Source organism: Microcebus murinus, chromosome 28 (assembly GCF_040939455.1).
Source record: "Microcebus murinus isolate Inina chromosome 28, M.murinus_Inina_mat1.0, whole genome shotgun sequence".
Taxonomy (NCBI): Eukaryota; Metazoa; Chordata; class Mammalia; order Primates; family Cheirogaleidae; genus Microcebus; species Microcebus murinus.
Window position 1 is genome coordinate 2,365,989 of NC_134131.1, and position 21,957 is coordinate 2,387,945.

The 21,957-nt window shown below is 44.2% G+C and overlaps 1 protein-coding gene and 1 long non-coding RNA gene across 5 annotated transcripts in view; both read left to right on the forward strand.

Moving 5' to 3' along the window:
- Positions 1-18,838, forward strand: LOC105883875 (uncharacterized). The gene is made up of 3 exons (XR_001159956.2): positions 1-163; positions 4,796-4,927; positions 18,487-18,838. It is a non-coding gene; the product is annotated as an uncharacterized LOC105883875 (long non-coding RNA).
- Positions 18,839-19,678: 840 nt separating this feature from the next.
- The window catches only part of MITF (melanocyte inducing transcription factor), a 212,645-nt gene continuing 210,366 nt past the window's right edge, over positions 19,679-21,957 (forward strand). For all 4 annotated transcript variants that reach the window (XM_012787398.3, XM_012787400.3, XM_012787399.3 and 1 more), the window contains exon 1: positions 19,679-19,966. In XM_012787398.3, coding sequence (XP_012642852.1) covers positions 19,863-19,966 — 104 coding nt within the window. In that variant the 5' untranslated portion in view covers positions 19,679-19,862. The remainder of the gene's footprint in view (positions 19,967-21,957) is intronic.

Genomic DNA, 21,957 nt, shown 5'->3' on the forward strand with positions numbered 1-21,957 from the left:
TTTGTCCTCCTCTTGTCCCTCAGTCTTGCACCAGTGACTCACATTGGCCAAACCACCTGAAAGCCAGAGGGCAACAGAGCCTGAGGAATGTAGTTCCCTAAGGAATGAAGCAGAGAACAAAAAGAAAAGGACCAGCAAGGCCCAACCACACAACTGCTCAAGGGTAAGTACTACATCATTAACTGGGTGTTTTCTCCCCATAGATGGTGAAAGAATTATTCTTATGAAAGATGTGTATTATTGCCTCTGTTTGGAGTGTAATCCTCTCTCTAAAGATAAGAGCTGTTAGAGGAGGAACACTGAAACTCCATAGTCAAATTCAAGAGAACAGACTTAAAAGTAAAAAGGATATTTTTCAACTCAGAGAACTCTGCAGCTCATGTCTAATGTTTTCCAGCTACAGCCTGATGACTCAGAAGATTTTTTTTTTTTTTTAATTTTGTCTCAGCAAATCTTGATTATCAGTGTGATCAGCCTTCTCTCTTGGATCTGGAGGGAATGATTAGCAGGAGGCTAGCTGTGAACTGGTCTAGATAACTTTGCACTTGTAAGGGATTCATTTTGCATTCTCAATCTCAAGGATATTTAAAATGGCATTCAAATAAATGTTTGCACACAACCCATGTTGGTGACAGATTCTGAATTTTGGATACTATTTTATGTAATTGCTTCACTACCTTCCCAGGCACTCTGGTGTGTGTATAACTGCATCTCAATTAAAATATCAAAGCAATTGAAAAATCACAGGCAGCTCTTACATTGTAAATACTAATTTTAGCTCACCTTTGCAGGGTCAGAAATTGTATCCGCTTGTAGAGTGCCACTGGGTGACACAGGTTTTGCCATATCCATTGCTTCATAGCAGAGAGATCAGAGAGGTGAATGTCAACAAGACTGGACACTAACTAGTAAAGTGAGCTAGACGTCTTCACCACCGGAAACCCTAAAGGAACTCCTTCCAAGCTTAGCATTAACTCATCCTGTTCCTACTTTGCCTTAAGGAGTTCACCTACAGCGCATTTATTTAATCTTTGCAAAGCGCCATCACCTTACCCACAAACAAATCAAAGACTTATTGGACGTGGGGCTGAAAATATCCCTGGATGTCTCTGGAGCCTGGGATTCCATAGATGCGAGCCCCCGTTGTTTGTAACATGCTGCATGTCACACGTTTGTCTCCTGAGGTCATCCCTTGTTCATAAAAACATGACCTTTCCTGCCACGTCTAGGGGGAATCGATCCAGCCACAAGGATGTAGGTCTGGCCTGTTCTAGAAGGCAGCGAGGAAGTCCTCCGGTTTCCACACTTCCTATCTCACTACCGGTTCCTGGAAATGGGGCCCGTGTCTCCTCTTTCACTCCTTTAAGCGTGTCAGGAGGGAGAGCCGGGTACTGGCGGGGCGTCTGCCAGATTCCCACTCCCCGTCTTCGTCTGGGAATCGCCTCTCTCCACACACACACAAGAAGGGCCCCTGGGCGGCCATGTTTACACAACCCACCTTCTTCCCGCCCTGATTGGACTAGAGCAGTCACGTGAGCCGTGGAGCGCCAATCAGCAGAATCTGCAACTGAGGGACCACTTCCGGGTGGTCTGCTGCCTTGGAGGAGGCGTAAGTAGCCATGTTGGCCGAGGACATGCAGTTCAAGAGCAATTACATGTAAACAGAGGAAAGAACAAACCTGCTGTGCAACAAATTACCTAAAACTTAGCAGCTTCTTATTATTTTATTTTGTTTTTTTAAGAGACAAGAGCCTTGCTCTGGTGCAATCACGATAACCTCGATCTACTGGGCTAATTTAAAAAAATGTTTTTAGAGATGGGGTCTTGCTATGTTGCCCAGGCTAATCTCAAACTCCCGGCCTGAAGCGATCTCCTGGCATAATTTAGCAGCTTTAAACGACAAACATGCATTACCTCATGCAGTTTCTGAGGGTCAGGAATCTGGGGCCGGCTTAGCTGGGTATTTTTGGCTCAGGGTGTCTCATGAGTCTGCAGTCCAGATGTGAGCCAGGGCTGGAGAATGTGCTTCCAAACTCACTCATGTGGCTGCTGGCAGGAGACTTCAGTGCCTTGCCACAGGGTCCTCGCCATAGGGCTTCTGACCAGACACAACAGCTGGCTTCCCAGAGCTGAGAGACAGAGTACCCAAAATGGTGGTTGTAACTTTCTGAAATATATATTTGGTCTTCATTTACTGTTTCCACAGGAGGCGTACAGGTTTAAGAAGGTATACAACTCCTAAAATCTTTAGAATCTCCAAAGTGATGTCTTTTTTTATGCTAAGGAGTTCACCGATAGCTGGCAGCCCCTAGGTAGCTCCAGATGGAAGCTGGTCACCAGGAAGATCAAGGCAGGGTTAGAAGGAGCTAAAAGAGTCTCTTTGGTGTCTCTTCTTATAAGGGCACTAATCCTATCCCAAAGGCCCTGCCCTCGAGACCTGCTTCAAACCTAATTACCTCCCAAAAGGCCCCATATCTAAATACTATTACATTAGGGTTAGGACTTCAACATATGAATTTGGCAGGGGGTGGGGGAAACACAAACGTTCAGTCCATAATGGAGATCTTATAAGACAATGCTGTATCCTCCTGCTTTGGGGGAGATCTATCCCAGGATAGACTGGCTATCCTGAGGTTAACAAAACACATACCCCTACATCTCAGAGGCTTAGAATAAAGGTTAATTTTTAACATATGCTCCGTGTCCAGCATGGATTGGTGGGGACTCTGTTCCATGTCATCCTTGCTCCCGGACCATAAGGAGTCTCCACCATCAGTGATTTGGGTGGACAAGGGAGGAGAATGAGATGAATCACATGTTGGCACTTCAAGGCTTCTGCTTGGGTACAGCACGCACATTCACATTTTCGCATTCCATTCACATTTCCTTGGCCAAAGCAAGACATATGGCCAGGCCTGGCTTCAAGGGTGTGGGAAGTTCAATCTGACCATGTTCCTGGAAGGAGGAAAATGGGATAGGGTTAGGGTTAGGGTGAGGGTTAGGGTTAGGGTTAGGGTTAAGGTCAGGGTTAGGGTGAACAGGCCTGATGGGCACCATCCATAGTAAGTAACTAGGACAGAGTGCTATCAAGGGAGTTTGTCATTGCCCTTTGCCTCCTAGTCCCTTTCTCTTTACTTCTTTCCCTTCTATCTTTATATCTTTTGCATTCTTTTTTTCTCTCTTCTCCTTCATTCCTTTTCCCTAGGTTATAAAACTATTTTCTGATTGCAAAAATGATATGTTCAAACTTCAAAAAATTCAAATATCATTGAAATATTTTTAAAAATTTGCCTGTTTCACCTCTCCTACCATAGTTAAATACTCTTAACAGGTGAGATGGGGAACATAATTTCAGAACATTTTTTTATACAATGCAAATATAAACATGACACTACATTTTTAAATTATAAAAATAGGATCATGTACATAGTATTTTGTAACTTGCTTTGTTATTGCTTTGTCTTAGATATCTCTTTTTGTTTTTAAGTCAGGAAACAGTAACAACAACCACATGACATTAACAAAGACCATTTATTGAATACTTATTGTGTCTCTCTCACTGCTTTGGGGATGGGATATTCACTGCTCAAGACCTCAAGCATTTTCTCTTTCATTAGAGAGAGATCTATGTCTGGCTCCACTTCTATCACAAATAGTTGTGCAACCTTAGCCAGATGTTTTGGCATTATTGGGCCTGAGTATATGTTTGTATTTTTATTTTCAACGACAACAAAAAATTAAGGGGTAACCCCATGAGTCCAATTCTAATTGTATTAGGATTTTTCTTGTTCAAACTACAGATACTGACTCTCATTAAGGTAAGAAAAAGGAATTAATTGGAAGAATATTGTGTGGCTCAGAATCCAGAAGGAATAGTTGAACAATTGTGTCTGGGGACGGACAGAAACCAGGGGTCTTGGCAGATCTCTGCAGCAGGAACTTGTGGGTTGCTTCTGTAGGGTGCTGCTGTTGGGTCACAGCCTTTCCTTCCAGGGTTTTTCGGTAGAAGATTTGGCTTTCTGGAATGGAAAGGTTTATTGGTCTGGCTTAGATCAGCAACGCACTCTTCTAACCAGAGGGAGTTGGGTACTGTTGATTACTAGCCCTACTAATACCGCCTGGGATGGGGGCTGGGCAGCTTTGCCCAGAGGCAAACAGAGGCACTCTTGGGGAGAGAAGCAGGAAAGAAGAAATAAAAAGTGAACAATCAAAAATGGGTGTCCCCACATGTACTCGCTATTAAATTGGAACTAACGGATGAGCTCACATGTGCATAAAGGGAAGTAAATCTCAATGGAAATCAATCAGGAGGGAGGAGGAAGGAGAGGATGGACGAAAACTTACCTAACGGGTACAATGAGCACTATCTGGGTGACAGGCACACTTTTAGCCCTGACTCAAGCATTTACAAAAGCAATCCATGTAACCAAAAACATTTGTACCACCATGATACTTTGAAATTAAAAAAAAAAATGTTAAAAAAGGATGTTCACTGCACTATTTTACTCCCTCTTCTCTCCCTGTTTCCATCTTTCTCTCTCTCTTAACTTTCTATTATGAATTTTCTCAATTGTCTGCATTTCTGCTTATCAATGTCTTGGGTTTGACAGCATGTGATAGGCTTTGTTTAACTGTGCTGGTGGGGTTTAAGTGCTGGAGGGTCTCTAATCTTTTCTCTGATGCCTCCAAAAGAATGCCTTCTGAATACATGGGTGAACTGCAGCACATTCGCCTATTTTTAAACATGCAGAGACTCAGTGATATCGCAGTACTTTGTGCCTCTCGTGTTTTACAGAACAGCAAAATTGAAAACTCCTACATTTATTTGTAGCACTGTTTATGGTGGTGAAAATTGGAAACAAGCAAGATGATCAAGAAGGGATTGGTTAGATAAATCCCCCTGTGTCTTCCACGGCCATATCATCCAGTGAGTCAACTCTTTTTTTTTTGTCTTTAATTATAGAACCCCAGAGAATCTGAGGACAGATACAGGCTCTCCCTCTAGAAAAATGCTCATACATTTTGCATAAAATTTCTCACAGATGTTTTAGGCATTTGCAAACCCAGTAATAGTTTACCTATAAATCCAGGAGGGGTTCATAATCATTTTATTTGTTCTTGGTGTAATGGAATACTGTCTAGGCATAATCTTTATATGGGTATATTCTTAATATGAAAACTTATTTAAAATATATGAAAAAAAAAACAAGTTGCAAAGCACTCTGGGAGGCCAAGGCGGGAGGATGTCTTGAGGTCAGGAGTTCAAGACCAAGCAAGAGCAAGAGCGAGATCCCTTCTCTACCAAAAATAGAAAAAATTAGCCAGGTGTGGTGGTGTGCAACTGTAGTCCCAGCTACTTAGGAGGCTGAGACAGGAGGATAGCTTGAGCCAGGAGTTTGAGGTTGCTGTGAACTAGGCTGACCCCACAGCACTCTATCCTGGACAACAGAGTGGGACTCTGTCTCAATAAATAAATAAATAAATAAGACAAAACACAGATGGTAATAGAGAGTAATACCGGAAATATATGCTCTACTCACTTATTGCTCAGCCTTTTTAAAAAATGCTTTATTGAGTTATGATTAACACACAAAAAGCTATACATATTTAATGTATACAACTTGATGAGTTTTGAGATAAGTATATACCTGTTGCTCAGCCTTTTTGTGCTGTTGGTTTTTATGGCTCTTTGACTTATGGTAGAAATAATTTGGAAGATTAGATAAAAGAAGACCATCTGCAAGCACTAAAGAGAATCCTAAAGGTTAAGTCTATAGTTTATCCCTTTTTTCTCACCATAATCATGGCATTCTTATCACTGGTCTAGATGGCATATTTAAAAATTACCATTTCTTCCTTGCCCCTGCTTTTAAAAGCCATGGGTATACATTGTAACAAAATAAAACATTAAAAAAGTGTGACTTTGGAAATGAAATTTCTTTTTTTTTTTTTTTTTTTTGAGACAGAGTCTCACTTGTTGCCCAGGCTAGAGTGAGTGCCGTGGCGTCAGCCTAGCTCACAGCAACCTCAAACTCCTGGGCTCAAGCGATCCTCCTGCCTCAGCCTCCAGAGTAGCTGGGACTACAGGTATGCGCCACCATGCCCGGCTAATTTTTTGTATATATATATTTTTTTAGTTGGTCAATTAATTTCTTTCTATTTTTGGTAGAGATGGGGTCTTGCTTAGGCTGGTTTCGAACTCCTGACCTTGAGCAATCTGCCTGCCTCGGCCTCCCAAAGTGCTAGGATTACAGGCGTGAGCCGGAAATGAAATTTCTTTATAATTCCTCTTTTGCCCCAATAGTAGCTGTCAATAGTTTAATCTATATAACCATTACACACACACACACACACACACACGTGTGTTTAGTAAATGAAAATAGAATTGACATATATTGTTTTGCAACATGCTTTTTTATTTCATGTAGAATTTGTTTTGGATGTCTTTCTATATCAGCTTATAGAGCTCCATCTTGTTCTTTTTTTAAAAAAACTTGCATTGCGTTCCATTGTAAGGATGCATCATAATTTATCTATAGTCTCCATGCCAGAGATCCAGTTTTTCAATATTATAAAAAATATTGCGGCCGGGCGCGGTGGCTCATGCCTGTAATCCTAGCTCTCTGGGAGGCCGAGGCGGGCGGATTGCTCGAGGTCAGGAGTTCAAAACCAGCCTGAGCAAGAGTGAGACCCCGTCTCTACTATAAATAGAAAGAAATTAATTGGCCAACTAATATATATACAAAAAATTAGCCAGGCATGGTGGTGCATGCCTGTAGTCCCAGCTACTTGGGAGGCTGAGGCAGGAGGATTGCTTGAGCCAGGAGTTTGAGGTTGCTGTGAGCTAGGCTGACGCCATGGCACTCACTCTAGCCTGGGCAACAAAGTGAGACTCTGTCTCAAAAAAAAAAATAAAATAAAAAATAAAATAAAATGAACCTGGGATTTTAAAAAATATATATATATATTGCAATGGAAATTCTGCGTATACATCTCTGTACCTTGGTGAGAATATTTCTGTAGTATAGAATTCCTGGTAATGGAATTCTTATTCTTCATTAATTTTTCACCAGGTAATCGGCTTGCAGTCCCACTTGCTTTGTTAATCTGTGTGTCTTACTGAAACAGCTCTAGTTGCTCAGGTGGCCAGGGATTGACGTGGCTCAGGACCCTTGCTTGACTGAACAACTTAAACGTTAAGCAAACATGCCTTTCATAGTCTGCAGCAGCTAACACGTTTGCTTTGGTTTAATCAGTCAGAGGAAAATATATTCCAGAAGAGAGTGCCTGTCTCTACCTTATCCCCTTCTGAGCTCTATTTGAGAGAAAAAGAAGTCCAGTGACTATTTGGCATAATATAGAAGGGCTAGTGAGGTTGTCACTCATGATGCCAACTATGTTGGTATGAGAAAAGGTAAGGATCATTCAAAAAAAGTTCTTGTTTTAGCGATTCAAGATATGTGGATTATTAAAACACAGATGATAAATTTGGCCCTAAATAAAGGTGATCAAATGCTATTTATCCCTCCCTGCCCCCAAATCAAAAAGTATTCCTTTTCTAGCTGTACAGGTTAAGAATTTCCCCCATGTATGGAAATGTTTATGAAAATTAAACCAAAACATATCCATGCAATGGAGTGCTGTACAGTAATGAAAGTAAATAAACTAAGCTGCACACAGTATCTTACAGGAATCTTTTTTTAAAAAGTTGAGTAAAAGAATCCAGATACAAAAGAATTTTTTTCAGTGTAACTCCTAGTTAGTTAGTTATCTATTGCTGTGTAACAAATTACCCCAAAGCTTCCTGGCATAATGCAACAAAAATCAATTATTGTGCATGGTTTTTGTGGGTCAGGTATTCAAGAGTGGCTTAGAGCAGTTCTGGCTCCGGGTTCCTCACAAAGCTGCAGCCAATGGTTTTCTGGGCTGTTGTCATCTGAAGGCTTGACCAGGGCTATAGGACCCACCTCAAAGGTTGCTCGGTAACAAGGCTGGTGAGTCCTGGATACTGATGAGAGGCCTCTGTCCGTATCCATGTGAGCCTCTTCACACAACTGCCTGAGCTTCCTTCTGGCTCTTCCCAGAGTGACCAGTTGGAAAGCACCGGGCAGAAACCTCCATAACTTGCCATGACCTAGCCTTGGGAATTGGCCACGCAGGTCAGCCCTGATTCAACGTGGAAAAACACCCCTCGGAGGCCAGGATCACTGGGAGCTGGTGACCACAATTTCACTCATAATAAATGCAAAAATAGGGAAAAATAAACTATATTGCTTAGGGAGGCATACCTGGGTGTTAAAACTATGAAAGAAAAGAAGGAAATAGTTATCTCAGAAGTGGTTACCTCTTGGAGAGAGGAAGTTGTGAGTGGGCAAGTATTGTCATTTGTAAAAGAATACCTTTATGTTTTATGCACTTTCCATAAGTGCATAAAATGTGATGTGTTTCATAATTATAAGAAAAGATTCTTTGAAGAAATTAAGCGAAAAGAGAGTTGACATAAGAAACAGAAAGTATTCTTTTCTCTAATGATATTAATATGAAATTAGCCAATAGTTCTTACCAGTTCCAGACAATTATATTGATTTCTTTACCCTCACAAAAACCAACGTGGTTGTATCATCCCCTTTTACAAATTAAGAAATTGAGAATTAGGGTGCATTAGGTATCTTAGGTGTCAGCCAGTAAGGGCTGAGTGAAGCCAAGGATCAGACCCAGCCGGTATGTGGTTCTCGTGCAGAAAAGGAGGCCAAACTATTGGCATACCTTTTAAAACTCTCTTTATTTTTGCCTAAATTGAACAAACTTTTGAAACCCTTAGCTGGATCCATTGACTAGCCTTTTTCAGTATGTGACTAGCACCACGTAAGTAAACAGATATGTGTTTACTTACACATAGCATCACCATGTAAATGGATATTTGTTAAATAATTTAAAAAAAATTTATTTATTTTGCGAAAACCCTGTATGATGCGGTCATGTGTCAAGCACTGTTCTGTGTGCTTTGCAAGTATTAATCCATTGACAGTCCTCTGACCCTCTGGTATTCACTCTCATTCACCTGTGAGAGCTAAACTCCTGGGAAACTTTGCTTCTTCACTTGCCCCAAGGCAGGAAATTCTCTGTTTTTCTTACTTCTTTACCTTTGACTCCTGGGTCTTCATATTTTAGCATACAACTGTGGCAAATCAATTCAATAGCAGTTCTTTGAGCACCTACTCCACACTGGGTTCTAGGAGGAAACAAAGATGAATATATTTTCATTTGTAACCTAAGAAATGAGTACTTGTCTTTTAAAACTTTCGACAACGTTTTGTGTTAACGTGGATGGGAACATCCAATTCCTTGAGAGGTTTATCCCTGCAACCTTCACAACAAGAAATGTGCATGCATCTTGGCTTCTTTCTGTTTCCGATTTTAGTACCTTAATAAGTGCTAAATATGCTTCATTCAGTTACTTCCTGGCATGATATTCCTCCAAATATCCTGTAGCAAGTGTTAACGCATCTGCTTTTTGTTTTAATGAAGAGATCTCAGCCTCCTTATCAGCAATACCATGGGGATAGGCTAAATTCCACCCTGAGAAATCAGTTCAGACCGGGATAGAGCCCTAGGGATGGAAGAGAAGTTAGTTATTTTGTTCAATCCATATTTGCCTAATGTACCCATGAACAACTGTGGAAAACTGAGTAAAAATCCCATTTTCATTTGCATTATCCCTGTTATCATTACATTAATAAAAAGGAGCCAATGTGAGTTCGTTAGAAAACATAATTTCTTTTACTTATGGCTAATCCATTCCTTCATTTAAGAGACAGATATTGCATATCTACCATGGGCATGGTCCCGGCCCTCTAGAAGCTCATAGTTTGGGCCAGGGTAGGGGTGCACTGGGAATGCGTGTGTCCTGCTGGAGGTGGTGGTGGTGAATGTATATGGAAAGTTAAACAGATCATTATGATACAGTGAACTGCAGATGTTATATCTGAGGGACTTAGGAAAGGGGCACTTAAACCCTCCTGGGCATCTGCTGAAGTTTGGTAGGGTTGGGCAAAGCTTCCTGAATAAGATAAAACTTGAGCTGAGTTTTTTAAAGTCTAAATAATTGTGTTAGGCAAAAAGGGAAGAGGAAAAAACAATTCCAGAGAGAAACAGTCTGGGAAATTCAAGCATTTGGGGTTATTGCAGTTGCTGGATATGAAAATCTGGGAGTGACCTAAAGATAGGAGAAGGCTGGCTGGAACCAGGCTGTGGAGAGCTGGATTTCAGGGTTAAGGAGCTTGGCCTGCCTTCATTCCGTAGCAACGGGAATCCTGAAAGGGTTTCAAATAGGGAAAAGGCAAGGTGAGATTTGTGTTCATGAAAGATCCCTCTTGGTGCAAGTTTCCAAAGCAGGCGTGCTTTTTTGGCCTAGCAATTGAATTTCTAGGAAATTATAGTGGATGGGAAGGATGGGAGCAAAGATTTAGCTATTAGGAAAATAATGAAATTATCTTTACCTATGATAGTGAAATCTTGGAAACAACCTAAAAGTCCAACGATGTGGAGATTAGAAAAATTAATTTTAGTAAATTTATATAATGAAAAGTATTATAGACAGGGAAACTACTCACAATAAATACAGGAAAGGGAAAAGTCAGTGACAAAGCAGTATATTCAGTGTGATCTCCTTTTGAATATTTCTTTAGACATATATATATACACATATGTATGAACACATATATATACACATACATATGTATGAACATATTGAATGGCATATACCAAGGTACGAATATCTCTGAATAGTGGAATTATGGATGTTTAATTTTTTTCTTTTTATTTATCTGCATTTTCTAATTTTTAAATAATGAATATTATTACTTTTCTAATATAAAAATGTTTATTTAAAATATTTTACCGAAAAGCAAGTAACTTCACATTGGTAGCTACTTAAAGGAAGACAGAGAAGCAGAAATGTCCACTTCGGAATTTATATTCCTCTTTTGCAATATTATCTCATGAAATGTTTTGCGTTCTCGTCTTGCACCAACCTTGTGAGCTCAGGCACTTTGGGGCAAGAATTAAAAGCACAGCCCTCAGTTACTGCTCAGCATTGGGTTTGGAGTCACGTGGGTCCAACTACTCTTTCCCCTGTCTTGGTAGCTCTGGGGTGACAACTACCTGTTGCCATCTGTTTGGCTTTGGAGATCATGAGCTACAAAGGCACTTAAGTGCTTTTTTTTTGTTTTTTTGAGACAGAGTCTTGCTCTGTTGCCCGGGCTAGAGTGCCGTGGCGTCAGCCTAGCTCACAGCAACCTCAGACTCCTGGGCTCAAGCGATCCTCCTGCCTCAGCCTCCCATGTAGCTGGGACTACAGGCATGCGCCACCATGCCCGGCTAATTTTTTCTATATATTTTTAGTTGTCCAGCTAGTTTCTGTCTATTTTTAGTAGAGATGGGGGTCTCACTCTTGCTCAGGCTGGTCTTGAACTCCTGACCTTGAGCAATCCTCCTGCCTCAGCCTCCCAGAGTGCTAGGATTACAGGTGTGAGCCACCGCGCCTGGCCAACTGTTTTAAGCAAGGTAAAACAACCCCCAAACTCACTGCTCAGCTCTAAACCTATTGACTCTTTGTAACTGCTCCACTGCAATCAGCTATGCTTGAGACCTACTACAATGTCACTCCTAAATCATTTAAATCACCCTTCACATCCCAGCCAATCCTTTTATGTTTCTTATGTTGCCTTTTATATACATACCTAAGCTTTCAACTTCACCTTGGATTATTTCTTAATCATCTTCTTTTTACTTTCTGGCCTCATGTTGGTCCCTTCCTTTTTGCTGTGATTCCTGTCAACCTGGCTTGATGTCATCCCTTACAGTGGTGGCTCTAAAATTTCCACGTGTGTAAAACCTAGCTGGGGAATCTCACTAAACATGCAGATTCCCCTTTGGAGATTCTGACTTAGTCGTTGTGATTCTGGGCTTGGAAATCTGCATTTTAATGGGTTCCCACAGGTAATTTTGGTAGACATGGCTTGTGGCCAACACTTTGAGAAGGGCACAACACTGCGCTTTCCTGGTCTACACAACACGGCACTCTTCCTAGCACTCTGGAAAACAAGACATTCAGAAGCCAGTAGCTCAGGGTCCACAGACTCCAAGAGGAGCAATAGGTAGCCACAGGGGGGTCCTCGGCACCTCTGAACTTGCAAATGACATTGTGATGGGCACTTTTTTTTTTCTAGTAAGAAGGTCTACAGCTTTCATCATATTCTCAAAGAAATCTACTATCCCAAAAGTTAAAGAAATACTAAAAAGCCTGTAAGTAGATTTATGCCTTGAAAATTAATTACCTTCCCATTTTGACATGCTTCCTGTCTAAATTTTGTGTAGCTTAGATTGTTTTCTTGGGGATCCAGCCCATATCTTGGCATCTAGTCCACTGTCTTGGCAGCAGAAGGAACGTGTAGAACATATGCTGGGAGAATCGAGCAGAAAACTTGCCTGTTGACCATCTCCTCTTCCTATACCCCATCACCCCATTTCCTTGGTATTTTTCTGTTATTTACATTGCTCTTCATCTGGACCTATCTCACCCTCTTTTTAGAGAACCGAATATCCACCTTACTGTTCATTCTTGTGCTCGTTAGAATATATATCAAATAACAGAAACAAAAATGAAATTATCTTATATTTAAAAAGAGGGGGAGGCCAGGCGCAGTGGCTCACGCCTGTAATCCTAGCACTCTGGGAGGCTGAGGCGGGCGGATTGCTCGAGGTCAGGAGTTCGAAACCAGCCTGAGCAAGAGCAAGACCCCTTCTCTGCTATAAATAGAAAGAAATTAATTGGCCAACTAATATATATAGAGAAAAAATTAGCCGGGCATGGCGGCGCATGCCTGTAGTCCCAGCTACTCAGGAGGCTGAGGCAGGAGGATCGCTTGAGCCCAGGAGATTGAGGTTGCTGTGAGCTAGGCTGACGCCATGGCACTCACTCTAGCCTGGGCAACAAAGCGAGACTCTGTCTCAAAAATAAATAAATAAATAAATAAATAAATAAAGAGGGGGGGGGAATAGGAAGATTTGTGGGTTTTTGAACACATGATGGACTATTGCTGCCAGGGAGGCTGCAAAGTAGTTTTTTTTTTTTTTTAATTTTACAGTCTCTAAAGCAGTGGGAGAAAGAGGGTGCTGAATGGTTTTGAGTAGTAGCTAGCATATCTTGCAGTGAGGACTTAGGCACAAAACCTAGATCCGCCAGTGCAATCAAGCCTTGACCTTGGACTGGGAGATAGACAGGTGAAGTCGTCAGGACCATGCTGAATGCATTCTGGCGGTATTTGGTGGGCATATGCAGTAGCCAGGGGCAGCATTTTGACAGTGTCCCGTGTGCAGTGCCAGAGGTGCAAGCTGTGATGTTTAGTGACACAGGGTGGCGCAGGGTGCCTTTGCCAGTCCAGTTCTGTGGCATCAATTTCAGAGTTGTTCCCAGTTGCACAGTTTATGTGCTAGGGTCTGCTGCTCTTCCCAACCGTCTGTGGGCTACTTAGTACCCTTTTGGTAAATTCCTTTCTGTTGAAGTCGACCATAGTCAGTTACTGTGAGGTCTTTTCTCCAAACAGACTATGCACAACTCTGTTTCCATATTTTCCTTATGTCCGTTTTCTTTTTTTAAGTGACATGTCTTTTTATGTAATTTCATCAGAAACTGTAACTCATTTTTAAAAAGTCATTGTGATAGTTTCCTCTCTCTTATTTTTCGCTTTGTAAAAAAAAAAATTTTTTTTGATCATGGAAATTTTCAAACTTACACAAAAGTAAGAAAGAACAGTATAGCGAGTTCTAACAACCTGTCCACCCAGATTCAGCATTCTGTACCATTCACGTTTCACCTTTCCTTTCCCGTGCCTTTTTGGGGAAAAATGAAGAGGAGATGGAGTGTTTTATGCCGGCTCCAAGGTATCATATCGTCTCACCCATTAATACTTTATATGGGCTGGGCGCGGTGGCTCACGCCTGTAATCCTAGCTCTTGGGAGGCCGAGGTGGGCGGATTGCTCAAGGTCAGGAGTTCAAAACCAGCCTGAGCAAGAGCGAGACCCCGTCTCTAATATAAATAGAAAGAAATTAATTGGCCAACTGATATATATATATATATATATATAAAATACTTTATATGTATCTCTGATAGACAAGAACTTAAAAAAATAAGATAAGCACAATACTATCACACAGTTAAAATTAACAATGATTCTTTAACATCATTCAATTCTACTTCATGTTCAAACTCTCCCAGTTTTCCTCAAAATGAACTTTTATAATTGGTTTGCTTGAATCAGAGTCTAAATAAAGTCTGCACAATGAATTTGAGTGATATGACTCTTTTTTTCCAATTTATCTTTTTTTTCTTTTTTTTGAGACACCGTCTCACTCTGTTCCTCGTGGCATCAGCCTAGCTCACAGCAACCTCAAACTCCTGGGCTCAAGTGATCCTTCAGCCTCCCAAGTAGCTGGGACTACAGGCATGTACCACCATGTCCAGCTAAATTTTTCTATATATTTTTAGTTGTCTAGCTACTCATTTCTTTCTATTTTTAGTAGACACGGCGTCTCACTCTTGCTCAGGCTGGTCTTGAACTCCTGACCTTGAGCAATCCTCCCGCCTTGGCCTCCCAGAATGCTAGGATTATAGGCCCAAGCCACCATGCCAGGCCTCTAATTTATCTTTTATTGGGATATAATTCACATCCCTCCTATGTCTCTTAAATCTTTTAAAACCTATAACAGTTCTTTCTTCCTCTTCATTTCATGCAATTTACTTTTATTTTTTTATTTTTTTTATTATTTTTTTTTTGGCCCCGGCATACTTGGAGAAGCAATTTACTTTTAGAATAATGTTTTCAATGACTCACAGAATTTCTCAATCTCTGGGTTGTCTAATTGTATCCAAGTGGTGTCATCGACATTTTCCTCTCTCAAGATTTAGAGGCTTGATTACATTTAGTTTTCACATACCTAGATTTTTCTTTTCTTTTCTTTTTTAAGATCTAGCTTAGTCATATCTCCTCCAAGAATTCTTCATTACTATCCCTGCCCTCAGTGGTTGGTCTTTTCTTAGACACTTGTATCATTTACTTATCTATCTATCCATTAAATCATATCCATTCCTATTCCTAAAAAGGCAGGGATCATGTCCTGAGTACTGGAACCACACATGTGTCATCACTGCTATTTCCCCAGAGCTAGGGCACACTGTGCCTGGCACAGAGTAGACGCTCCATAAATAGTTGTTGAGCTAAGAGGATAAGAGAGTACAAATCACACACCAGTTATGTGCTGCTTGGCGCTGCTCCTTTGTGTGTGGTTTCTCATTGTATTATTAATACAAGCCTTGACTCTACTCCTGGACTGGGAGCCCCATGAGGGCAGGGAGGAGGTCAAATATATTTTTGCAGTCTGAGTACTTAACACAATGCCATACACACACCTACCGCATATTCAATGCACAGTAAAATGGGGACCCTGGCCTATCCATTTTTGCAGGATTTTTGTGAGTTCAAATGAGAGGTGCATGTGACAGGTGTCCATAAAAAGTAAAGTATTACATAAAGACAGGTAATATTAATGGCAATGATTATAATCTCTAGTTATTGCTTTTGTACATCTAATACGCACAGTCCTCAGGTTAAATGTATGGAACTTTTGACTTTTATCACCTATTTTTAGAAGTGGTACCTATCTCTAGGGTTTAATGAAGAGAGATTACAAGGGACAGCTATCAGGTGGCCAACTTTTTGTTATTTGGATTAATGGTGTGGCAGTCCGCAGAAAATTATCCATTTAAAGGAGTGAAAGTTTGTATGGTGATTATTCAAAGCTGTTGTGGTTGCAAGTGACAAAAACTTAAACCAAAACAGTTGCTGCAAAAGGAAATACTTTTTCAGGCAGGAGGATTCTCATATCTGGAAAGTCCAAGGATATCTGACTTGGGATATGGTTGGAACAAGGAAGTGAAACAATGTTATTGTATTTTTCTCTCTGGTTCTTATCTTTGCTTTTCTCTGCTTCTCTTTGTTGATCTCATCTCATTCTCTCCCGTCTTCAATCAGCCTCCCTAAGTGGCCAAGAGTAAGTAGCTCTAGGTTCTCTTCCTTCCAGCATCATGCTTCCAAGAATCACACATGCTTCTTCAGTTGCCCCAGCAGAAAAGTCCCAAGTAGGACTCCTAAGTCATGTTAGGGTCCCTGTCCATTCCTCGAGGGATCACTCATGGGTCAGGATTAGGTCACATACCCACCCCCATTGGGTGGCAGATGGCACCGTGATGGATAACCCTGCCACAAGTAATGGAAAAGAAGTTTTCCTGAACAAAGAGTTGGATGAGACCAGACAAAAAGGTGTAGAGGGGAAAATAGCAGCCATCTGTGTGTACCTCAGGGCAACCTCAGCTCAGACATCTGCACCCTAGAGATCTCTCTAGAAGGTGTACTTAGTTGAAGATAAGTTCAAGGGTGTTGGTTTTCCTGACAGTTTTTTCCCTCTTTTGAGGCTGGTCCCTTAGGTCTGATAGGTCACTGTTTGGTATAACGAATGATGTAACAGACTGTCTCATTACACTTCTAAAGAGGTTGCAAACCGCTGTTCTCACTTGAAGTCTGTGATACCCTTCCGGGGTCAGCAGACCAAAATTATGAACAGAGTTTTATTTACATCTGTATTTTCTAAGGAGAGCGCCCATAAATTTCCTTGAATTAAAAAGCTTCTGGTGAGCCAAAAGATTAAGAAGCCTCCAGTGTTTCTTTTTTTTTTTTTGAGACAGAGTCTCACTTTGTTGCCCAGGCTAGAGTGAGTGCCGTGGCGTCAGCCTAGCTCACAGCAACCTCAAACTCCTGGGCTCAAGCAATCCTCCTGCCTCAGCCTCCCAAGTGGCTGGGACTACAGGCATGCACCACCATGCCCGGCTAAGTTTTTCTATATATATTAGTTGGCCAATTAATTTCTTTCTATTTATAGTAGAGAAGGGGGTCTCGCTCTTGCTCAGGCTGGTTTTGAACTCCTGACCTCGAGCAATCCGCCAGCCTCGGCCTCCCAGAGTGCCAGGATTACAGGCGTGAGCCACCGCGCCCGGCCTCCAGTGTTTCTTAATAGGGATACCACTAACATTTGGAAAAGAACATTTATTATTGTGCAACATGTTTAGTGTCTCTGGCCCATCCTCTGTGAATGCCTGTAACATCCCCAAGTTATTAGAACGATCAACCCCGCCTCCTATATTCTGAGCGCTGGAGGTCGAGAACTCAGATGAGAGTAGGAAACTAGACTGCCTGTTCACGTCAGGTTTTACCTTTCTCCTTTCTCTGGCAGAGTTGATACTTCTTTACTTCGGACATCTATTCCAGTAGTCTGTCTGCCAGGGACTCTGGAATCCCACATTCATGAGCACAAAATGCTCACTTTCCTCAGATTTAAAAAAAATTTTAATTGTGATTTTCTTTCTTTCTTTCTTTCTTTCTTTCTTTCTTTCTTTCTTTCTTTCTTTCTTTCTTTCTTTCTTTCTTTCATCTCTGGAATCCTACATTCATGAGCACAAAATGCTCACTTTCCTCAGATTTTAAGAAATTTTTAATTGTGATTTTCTTTCTTTCTTTCTTTCTTTCTTTCTTTCTTTCTTTCTTTCTTTCTTTCTTTCTTTCTTTCTCCTTCCTTCCTTCCTTCCTTCCTTCCTTCCTTCCTTCCTTCCTTCCTTCCTTCCTTCCTTCCTTCCTTCCTTCCTTCCTTCCTCTCTCCCTCCTTCCTTTCTCCTTCCTTCCTTCCTTTCTCTCTCTCTCTCTCTCTCTCTCTCTCTCTCTCTCTTTCTCTCTTTCTTTCTTTCTTTTTTTCTTTCATCTCACTCTGTCGCCCAGGCTAGAGTGCCGTGGTGTCCATCAGCCTAGCTCACAGCAACCTCAACTCCTGGCCTCAGTTGATTCTCCTGCCTTGGCCTCTCAGAGTACTAGGATTACAGGCATGAGCCACCATGCCTGACCTCCTCAGGTATTCTGTCATATTTTAGTAGTTATAGTGGAGGACCCAAAAGCACTATTTTGGGGGCTACATTTAATTATTGGATTTTGGTAATTGCTACTGTGACACAGTGTGCCTCCTGTAGTTTTTCTGAATCTCCTTGAGATTCCCAGCTCTAAAATTGACCCATCCTACTGGCGGTCTTTCCTGATGTGAAATTAAAACGTTTCATTGTAAGGCAAGAAGTGCAGGCAACTCCTAGGATGTGCCCAATCATTAGTGTAGCCTCCTAAGAGTTTTCTGCTAGGATGGTCATTTGGTTTATTACTTCCAAAAGCACAAAGATGAGATGTCAGTGTGAAAGAAGTATCTTCAAGATCTAATAAAGAAAAGAACGACCACTGACTGAGCAGCTATTTTATGGAGTACAAATAACTCTCTCTTACATTTGACCTTGCGACACCTTCTAAAACTGATTTGCCAATCCCCTCTCTTACAGATGAAGAAATCGAGGCTTCTAGGAATCAAGGGACATGTTTGAGATTGCACAGCGCTTCTTAGAAGGACTTGGGATTTCAACTCTTGAGTCTTACACCTTTGAATGCCACTCTGCAACTCTATACCGCCTCCCTGCCTCCTCAGGGCGCTCCTAATGAGTGAGATGTGCACCATCTGGGGGATGGTCATGATGGAGACTCAGACTTTTGGGGGGAGGGAGGGAAATGGGCATTTATTGAAACCTTAAAATCTGTACCCCCATAATGTGCCGAAATAAAAAAAAAAAAAAAAGAAGGTACAAATTCTGCTGGAACTAATCAGAGGGAAGGACTGGAAGTACAAACGAGCCATAAAGGAGAGTTTTTTTTTTTAAAAAAAATCCTGTTCCTTCAGGGATGCTGGGAAACTTAGGCGGTTTAACGTGCCCCTATAACTCCACTCCTGAAATACCAGGACAATCTCATTTGAACTCCCAGCCAGCTGAGAGATTAAAAGCAGAGAGAGAGAGCGCGCGACGACACTGTTTTGTAACTTTGTGCCTTTCAAAATGCACCGGATCTTTCAAGTGCTGCTTTTACTTTTAGAAGCAGTTAGTTGGGTAAAGGCGGCGGCTGCGTAGTGCTGTGAAAGCCCCGAACGAATAGTTTGCAGAGAGGATCCCATTTCTCCAACAGCGTCTACACCGCGAGGTGCAGGGACGTTTCCCCACGCTGTTCCAATCCGGGGACGAGTGGATGTGTCGCAGCAGACTAGGGAAGCATGCGGGCTGGGAGCAATCATTTTACTTGCATTTTAAGACGAGACTTGAACGCTAAAACTTTTTAGTGCCCAAACCCTTCACTGCTTTATTTTTAAAGCAAGCACTCGTCTGAGGTGGGGTGTGTGTGTGTGTGTGGGGGGGGGTGTCGGTGACGGCAGGACAGCAGGCCGAGCCCGTTCTTATTAATATTAAATGGCCAAGTCTGTACCCTTGAAGCAAGCGGGGAGAGAGGAGGCAGAGGAGCTGCTGACATTGACAATGAATCCAAACAGGAGTTGCTCTGGCGGTGTCCAGCACGCCGCCTCCCCGCGCCTGGCCTTCTGGGAGTTGTAGTTTCCGCGGGGGCGCGGCGCCCGCGGCGAGCCGGGAGCGCGCCGCCCGCGCCGAACTACAACTCCCAGGCAGCGCGCGGCCGCCGGCCCCTCCCGCGGGCCGCGAGTGTAAACTGGCCGCGCTGGGCTGGCGGCGGCGGCGGCGGCGGCGCGCGGGCGAGCGCGCTTGAGGTGGGCGCTGCGCGGGGCGCGCGGCTCGGGGGGACCCAAGGCCCCGGCACCTTCCCTCCGGCCCCGGGCTCGGCGCGCGCTTTCGAGCAGCGGCAGGCCGGGAAAGCGGGAGCCATGCAGTCGGAATCCGGGATAGTGCCGGACTTCGAAGTCGGGGAGGAGTTCCACGAGGAGCCCAAGACCTACTACGAACTCAAGAGTCAGCCCCTGAAGCGCAGGTGAGCGGTGACAGCCGGGAGCGGGCGCGGCGGGCGGCCGCGGGCCCCTGCGCCTGCCGCTCCGGGGCGCGGAGAGCCGGCCGCCCGGGCTCGGGGACAAGGACCCCGTGCCCTTGCCCGGGGCGGCGGCGGCGGCGAGCTGCACCCCGCGGCTGGGGGCCGCGCCGCCCGGCCGGGGCGCTTCTGAGGGGATCGGACGGGGCGCGCCTCAGGGGGGCGCCGCGGCCGCCGGGGAGGGCGCGTCGGGGGAGCGCGCGGGGACCCTCGGCCGCGGCCGGGCCGGGTGGGGGCTGGGGAGCGACCCGGCGCGCGGCGGGGGAGGAGGGCGCCGCGCCGGGACGCCGTCCGGCGGGACCAGGGCAGCGGGGTGTCCGGCGAACCCCCTTTCTGAAGTCCCGGCGGGCTGAGGGGGGTGCGCGGAGATGCGACGCCGGGGGGAAGCGGGGAGCTCGCTGGTCGTCGCCTCCCAGGAGCGCGGCCGCTGAGGGAACACCGGCCCCCGGCCGCTTCCAGGTGCGGTCCCCGGCCCCGCCCCTCACCTGCCGGACCGCGGCGCGGGCGCGGGCGGGGGCCGGGCGGCGGGGGGCGTGTCTCCCCGGCCAGGTGGGGCTCCCCGGACGGACAGACAGTCGCTTTCGCATCCAGGCCTTCCCCGAGCAGGCTGGGGTGACGGCGGGGGAGCACCTGGGGGGTTATGGGGAGTGTCCCCTGCTTGGCAGCGACACGTGTCTAATGCGCTGGGGACTTCAGCAACTTTGCAGAAGAGGAGTGAGGGTATCTGCTGATCTGGCGCCCTCCAACCTCGAGTGGGGCCCCCTCTCTCTCTGCGCTGCCCTCTTTTGCTGCCCGCACCCCTCTACTTGTCTGTTGGGGTGGAGTGGGCGTCTTGCTTTCTCCATTATCTCCCTGTGTCCACTCGGGGCACCTCGCTCGTCTCATCTCCAGTGTTTACTAAGCGGGCGGTGGTCACTTGGGGCTGTGACAGCAGGGGAGGGGTTGTTTCCCCCATCTCGGTTGCAAGAAGCAAGCATCCAGCCCTGCCCTGTCCTTCTCTCTGGGCAGGTCCAGGTGAATGGGCCTGGCTGGTGGAGGAGAAGAGAGCCCAGAAGGCAGGGTGAATGGGCAACTGAATCAGGAAGTGATTCCTGGTGTAGCCTTTGCTTCTGGAGAGCACCCGGCTGGTTGGTTCTTGCTCCAGTGCACAGCCGAGCCACGTCTCTCTCCTTCAGGGCTGTGGCAGGTGTCTGAGCCCAAGTCGGGGAAGGAAATCTGGGCACAGCAGACCTACCGACTCCAGTTGCTGAAGCAGCCTCTTTGTAGGTGCTTACTTAACGCAGCTTGGAAGGAAACCTCCTGAGCAGTTAGATGCATAAAACCAGCCTTTAGTTGGTGGTTTTTCTTCATAATGGCTGTTTTGTGTGTGAGCATAGATTGTGTGTTGGGGGCTGGGGGGTCTGAGTAATAGTGTGTAAAAGGGTATTGTTGGTTATGCTCATTGGGGCATTATCTGCATTCGGCTGAAGGGACCAGTGTTTTACTGAGCAGTCTCTGCTTTTGCTTCTATAAGCAAATGCTTACAGGGCCAGAATGAGGGAGCGAGTGTGTGTGTGGAATCCTGAAAGAAATGAATTAACTGGACTGTTTGGAACATTTTTGATGGTAGCTGATACATAACATTAGATGAGTTTGAGAGACGGAGGAAAATACCATCTGGAAAAACCCGAATGGGTGCCTCGAAGCTCCTGTTGAAGGATGGGGGGGGGGGGAGGCTGTTCTTTTTCAAAGTCAGCAAAATTTTCTTGCAAGGGTGAACGTCCTCAGTAGCTAGCTAGCAAGCACGTGTCAGGAAAAATGTGGGTACGTGGGAAGAAATGGCTTCACACGTTGATGCTACAAACAGGTGCGGGCCTGAACCAGCATGGAAAGGAAGGCTAAATTAAAAAAGTTGTTGTAAAACTTGTATGTGAAGCAGACACATGCACTTTGAAATA